At 33.3% G+C, this 7,093-nt stretch overlaps 1 protein-coding gene across 1 annotated transcript; it reads left to right on the forward strand.

The window, feature by feature from the left end:
• Positions 1 to 4,235: 4,235 nt before the first annotated feature.
• Positions 4,236 to 6,734, forward strand: LOC139889496 (uncharacterized). The gene is made up of 2 exons (XM_071872443.1): positions 4,236 to 5,774; positions 5,889 to 6,734. Exons 1-2 carry the CDS (start codon positions 4,236 to 4,238, stop codon positions 6,732 to 6,734), a joined length of 2,385 nt encoding a protein of 794 aa, XP_071728544.1.
• The last annotated feature ends 359 nt before the right edge of the window (positions 6,735 to 7,093 follow it).

The raw sequence follows: 7,093 nt of genomic DNA on the forward strand, positions 1-7,093 counted from the left end.
TTATTATCATTACTATTATTATCATTATTATGAACGCGATATAAAAGACGACTAAAAGCTATTAACAAATTGAATAGGAAATAATGAGTATGAGTATCATGATGAAATTTAAATATTGAAAGATATTGATTTAGATAAAAATACCGTTTTCATTATTTTTATTGTTATTATTATTAAAAGTATTATTAATATTAAAACTATCATTTTTACAAAAATTATTATTTATAGGAATATCATTGTTAATATAAAATATCATTATCATTTTAATAAAAAATATCATATTATCATAATTTTTAGTAAATATAAATATTGATATTATTATTAGTAGAACAATAATAATTATTATTATTACAAAATAATACAACTTTTACTTACTATTATTATTAGCAATATTATTTTATCAAAGAGTTATATGATACAAAGATATTTTTACCACACGTAATATAGTTAAATTAATAGTTCATATCACTATATTTTTACGATATTATGTGATTTTTATAAATTTTATTACTTAAGATATATATATAAGTATATTTTTATTATATATAAACTTTAATATAAATTTTTATTAATGATTTACATTAATTACTTTAATAAAAATCTGTTAAATATATTTTAAAATGACTACATTTAAGTTATATAATAATCATGTACAGATTTTGGAAGACATTTTAGATCAAGTTGACTTTTGTTGACTTTTGCATATTAGTCTCGAGCATTAGGATTGTGATACACTATGACCTGACCTAAATTGTTATACAGATATTGACCAATATATAAATATATATAATTAATATAGGTTCATGAATCCGAGGCCAACCTTGCATTATTCAATGTCGTCATATGTATTTTTACTACAAAATACAATATTGTGAGTTTCATTACTCCCTTTTTATATATATTTTTGGGACTGAGAATACATGCGTTGATTTTATTAATGTTTTACGAAATAGACACAAGTGATCAAAAACTACATTCTATGGCTGGATTATGAATATTGAATATCACCCCTTTTAGCTTTGTAACCTAATAATTAGGAAACGGGTATGGCCCCTAATTGACGCGAATCCTAAAGATAGATCTATGGACCCCGACAAGTCTCATCCGGGATACGGATGCTTTAGTACTTCGAGATTATTATTATTATATAGACGAGAGGTTCTGTTTGGGGATATTCTATGCATTAAAGTTAAGTCGGTTATCAAGCGTTCACCATATGAATGATTTTTAATTCGCGGGTTACGCGTATTATTTTGTACTCGGGTTACGTGTACAATTAAATATATGAAATCTTGTGGTCTATTAAAATGATGGAAATGAATGTTTATGATAAACTAATGAACTCACCAACCTTTTGGTTGATACTTGAAAGCATGTTTATTCTCAGGTTTGAAAGAAATCTTTCTCTGTGCATTTGCTCATTTAGAGATATTACTTGGAGTCATTCATGACATATTTCAAAAGACGTTACATTCGAGTCATTGAGTTCAACAAGATTACTATTAAGTCATTTATAGTTTGGATATATTATGAAAGGGTATGCATGCCTGTCAACTTTCGATGTAATGAAAGTTTGTCTTTTAAAACGAATGCAATGTTTGTAAAATGTATCATATAGAGATCAAATACCTTGCAATGTAATCATACGTTATTGTATTCGTCCTTATGGATTAGGACGGGTCACTTCATCAAGCCCTATTGATCCATATATAACTACTCGCGCCCACCAGTTCTTATAACCGACAGTTACTAGTTACCAAAGCTAAGGGATTTTCGGTTCAAACTCGGTGTAGAATTTAGTATGTACTTGTATCCATTGCGTTTAAAATAAAGTGCATGTATTCTCAGCCCAAAAATATAGATTGCAAAAGCAATTAAAAAGGGAGCAAATGAAACTCACCTTAGCAGTACATAAAGTCATTCACCGAAATGTGACCGAAACTCGGAATGCAAAATAATCGTAGATCTCAACCTAGAGAACATATATTGGTCAATACATGTCTAACAAGCTAGGTCAGGTCATAATGTATCACAATCCTAATGCTCGAGACCGACATGCAAAAGTTAACAAAAGTCATCTCAAAAGTCAACCTGACCCAATATGATCTTTAAATCTATACATGTTTATTAACTTAATATAAGTCTTGATAATTGAACGAATTTATAGTTTATCAAACTCAAAATATTATTTATTTCAGGAGCTATATTATATTTGAATTATCTTGACAATCGAACATATTTTATTATTTCACATAGTTTTTCCAATACTTGTAAAATTAGATTATAGTGTTTATAAAGCTTTAAAACATGATAAGACAGTCAATTTTGACAATTATTTACCAAAACGAGACGTGCCTTATATAGAAATTCATTTACTCGATTAGTAATATCTAAAAATCCAATTTATCAATCTCATAGACAAGTTGTTTAAATATTAATTTACAGTTTCAAACACAATTTCAATTACGTCAAACATAATTCAGTTGATCATATCTTTTAATCTGTTCATCAAAATCACGCGATTTCTAAATGAAAAGTTAATAATTTTTCGCCAGCTTTCCAAAAACATGCATATCATATACTTTATATCAGTAGCATATGTATCAATTTCGTGATTCATCATAAACTATCTAACTATAAAATTAAAGCATACAAGCATGCATAAACATATATACTCGAGCACTAGACATGGATACACTATTAATATATAAAAGATAAGATATGAATGCTCACGTATCAATATTGTGATTCAATATTGTAGGAAAGTGATCGGTCCTTAGTTGACACGATCGTTTATGTTTAACAACGTGAAAGTAACCATATTTGAGTGAAAAATGAGATACTTTGATGTGGTTTTGTGTTTTATAGGTGAGAAAAGAAGTTAGTGCAAAAAGGCGCGAAAAACGGCATTTAAAGTCGAGTTCTGGAAAAAGTTGGAAAAATCAGAATTTTTACACTGGAGTAAATTACGCCAGCTTTCAAGTTTTTTACGCCAGCTTTTTACGCCAGTGCAAATATGAGCGTAAATTACGCCAGATATGGCGTAAATTACGCCAATGCAAGTTTGAAATCAGGAAAAAAAATCATTTGGGGGCGTAAAAATACGCCCAGGCAATTTAACAAAGGCGTAATTTACGCCAGATTGGGCGTAAATTACGCCAGTACAAATTTCCAGATTCCGGGAAATACGAAAATTAGCTTTTGGATGAAGTTTCCTAACCCCTATTTAAGGAGAGCTCTAGGGTTACGAACCTACACTTTTTTCCATCAGTTTTTGCACCAGAGATCACTCTCAAACACATCAAAACACTCTCCAATCATTATTGTTCAAGGATTCAAGCTAGGATTAAGGTGTTGTTCATCATGCAATCTTCAAGAATCTCCATGATCATCATCACCAACATGTTTGGCTAGTTTTTCTTAACTTTATCCTTTCCATGAACAATTAAAATATGTATGATTTCATTCAAGATTATGTGGTTTGTGATGTTTTAATACTTTTGGATTATGATATTGTGAACCAAATCAATTGTTGATTAATGCAAGTTTTATGTTTTGTTATTGCAAGTTAAATTATTGTGATTTAACAGTGTGTTCTTGATCCAACTTAGTGTTAATTAGATTAGGGAAAAAGACATATTGTCTAGGTTACATAGTTTAAACCCAAGATAATAGAATTGATGAACTCAAAAAGTCTTGTCTATGAGATTTGATCAACATTTGGTAAACCTAATACTTGTTTGAATGAATACATGTTAGATTGGGATTGTGAAAGGATAAAGGTTTTACTTTCATTGTTTACATTTCAACATTTTCAATTGCACTTTAGTTTAAGTTTTAAGTTTTAAGCAGTTGATTAATCTCAGTAGTTTTAGTTAAACAAACAAACCAACTCCTGAAAATTGCTTGCTTTTAACCACAATCTCCCGTGAAACGAATCCTACTTACCCTAGCTAGTCTAGAGTATTTAGTTTATTTTTGACGAGTACTTCGACGCTCATCAAATTTTGGCGCCGCTGCCGGGGAGGTGTGCGCTTGATTGCAAGCTCTTATTTTAATTGCTTTCTTTTTAAATTAGAAAAACCCTAAAAATTATAAAACTTAAAAAATCCAAAAATATTTTTCTTTTGTATTTTGTTTACTTTGTTTTCTTTAGTGCTTTCTTATTTTGTTCGACTTTACGTGTGGTATCTTTTGTTTTTGTACTCGCAGGTTAGTGTTTGCAAACTCTAACGATGGCGGAAAGAGACACACGTGGGGTGGATTCGTACTACCAACCGGGTGAGTATGAGGATCATTCACCAATTGTTTATCCCGCTCCGAATGCGGATAACAACAGAAGATTTGAGGTTCGCCCTGAATTGATTTCTATTTTGCCAAACTACCGAGGTATGGCAACGGAAGAACCTTATGAGCATATCACCGAGTTTAATGAGATTTGTGCTACAAATCAGGTAAACGGGTTCACGGATGAAGAGGTATGCCTTCGCCTATTTCCTTATTCTTTAAAAGATAAAGCAAAGCGTTGGTTTTTGTCCTTACCCGCCCGGAGTATCACTACTTGGGCGATGATGAAAAAGAAATTCCTTGAGGAATTCTACCCAATAAGTAAAACTTCGGATATGCGTATGCAAATAAAATCTTTTAGGCAATTGCCGGGTGAACTTTTTCATGAAGCGTACGAACGTCTGAAGGAATTACTTCGATCTTGTCCTCACCATGAAATACCGAAATGGGAACTTGTCAAAGTTTTTTATGATGGCCTTGACTCACAAAATAAACAATTCCTATTAGCGGCTAGTGGCGGTGTGTTTATGACTCGAAGTAGTGAGGATGAATGGGCATTTTTCGAGCAATTGAGCAAGGGTTCAAAAACCCAAGCTTCGGTTGCACGGCAAACTCACAATCCTTCCCATGTTAACCACGTGTCTAACTCGGGAGGGTCGACTAGGAATTTAGAAAAGGAATTAGATGAGATAAAGATGTTGCCTCCAATGTTTAACAACCCGAACCAGGGTGGTAGTGTTAATTTTGTGCAGGTTCAGGATGTGTGCTCGATATGTGGTGATGCTTCTCATTATGCAAACGGTTGCAAACAGGGAATAACATTAGGGATAGAAGAGCAAGTGAACGAGATTCAAGGGCGTAAATATGATCCATATTCCAACACCTACAACCAAGGATGGAGAAATCATCCAAACTTTAGCTCGGACAACAACCAATTCCAAAGGCAAAATCAAAACTTGTCTCAAAATAATCAACTAAATCAATCCTCAAGCACAAATGCTAGGATGGAGTCATTTATAGAAGAGATGAAGAAGACTTTGGAAATTCAAAATAAGTCAATTGAGGCATTGGGTAAGCAAATTGGTCAAGTGGCGGAGAAAAAGGCAACACGAGAATCGGATACAATTCCAAGTTATACATTGCTAAACCCGAATCATGAATCACAAGGAAGAGGACATGAAGTGAACGTGGTGGGCACTTTAAGGAGTGGAAAGACATATGATAACAAGGTAAAAATGTTCAAGAAATCAGAAATCAAGTATGGTCCAGGTAAGTCTCCTATTTTAAATGATCTGAGTAATGATGCTAATGAGGTTCCCGTGGATTTTGGGGTTGGGTTAAATGTGGAAAAACCGGTAGTTGAAAAGTTTGAGAAAATGGATATGACTAATACTATTCCATTCCCCGGGGCTTTGGAGTCCCCAAACCAATTCCCTTATGGGAAAAAGGGACCAAAAACAGATGATATGTGGGAAACGTTTAAACAAGTAAAAATCAATATCCCACTTATTGATGCAATCAAACAAATTCCTGCATATGCTAAGTTTTTAAAAGATTTGTGTGTTCAAAAATGGAAACTAAATGCATCATTGCCCAAAAAGGTAAAATTAACTGAAAAAGTGAGTGCGGTCATTTCTGGTTCACTTCCACCGAAGTTTAAGGACCCGGGGACACCATTAATTTCGGTTACGGTGGGTAATGTTAATGTCAAAAAGGCTTTATTGGATTTGGGGGCTAGTATTAACATACTTCCATCAAGTTTTGTTGACCGATACGAGTTGGGAACTTTAAAACAAACTGATATTATCATCCAACTTGCGGATCGGTCAATGAGAACTCCAAGGGGTATGTTGGAAAATGTGATTGTGAAAGTTGAGGACTTTTATTACCCCGTAGATTTTATAGTCATGGACATTGAGACCACTTTTAGGGAGACCCAACCGACGATCATTCTTGGTCGTCCATTTTTGGCTACAATTGATGCTCTTATCAATTGTAGAACCGGGGTTATGGACATTTCTTTTGGTAATAAGAGATCAAGGATTAATATTTTTAATTCATTACATACACCAAATGTCCAGGATTGTTTTGTGTTGGATACTAACCATGAACAGGTTCAAAAGTATGCACCGGATGTGAAAGAGAAAGAGGATGTAAGGAAATTTAGTGAAGAGGGTATGACGAGTGAATTCATGGAGTCTCAAATAAGAACTAATGCAGAAATTTTGATGAGTCAACAAGAGTCGATCCAAAATCTTGAGCGCGAGTTGAAAAATCTGAGTCAAATTCTTGAAACTAAGTTGAGTTCGTCTATTAGCACCACTTGTTCATTACCGATAAAAGAAACCGTGATGGCAGTATCCACATTTGTTGGGGTAGATGAAAAAGTTTCTAAATGTGAAGAGAATGAACATTTGGTAACCCCGAAAATGATTAGACCCTACTGACCACCATCAATTAGAAAATCAAATGAACATGTATTTAGTGATAACAAAATGAATAATTTTTGTGTTCCGAATGGGCTTGTTGATACACTTGAAAAGTCTAAAGAATCCGATGGGGGAGTAGTCAAAGTAATTGGAGGAACCGTAGAAAAACTTGTTGAAAGGTTTGGAGGTCACAAGATAAAAAAGAATAAGAATGTGAAGGTGAATTCTCGAGTTAATTATGAGGTGTCTTCAAATTTAGAGGATCTTGAGGGACCTAAGTGTGGGGGAGACGAGGAAAATCCACCACATATTTTTCTGAGATCGCATGATAAGGTAGAGGACGATAAGGATGACCCAGTGCTTGATCGTTCCATGAG

The sequence above is a fragment of the Rutidosis leptorrhynchoides genome, chromosome 2, assembly GCF_046630445.1.
Source record: "Rutidosis leptorrhynchoides isolate AG116_Rl617_1_P2 chromosome 2, CSIRO_AGI_Rlap_v1, whole genome shotgun sequence".
NCBI lineage: Eukaryota > Viridiplantae > Streptophyta > Magnoliopsida > Asterales > Asteraceae > Rutidosis > Rutidosis leptorrhynchoides.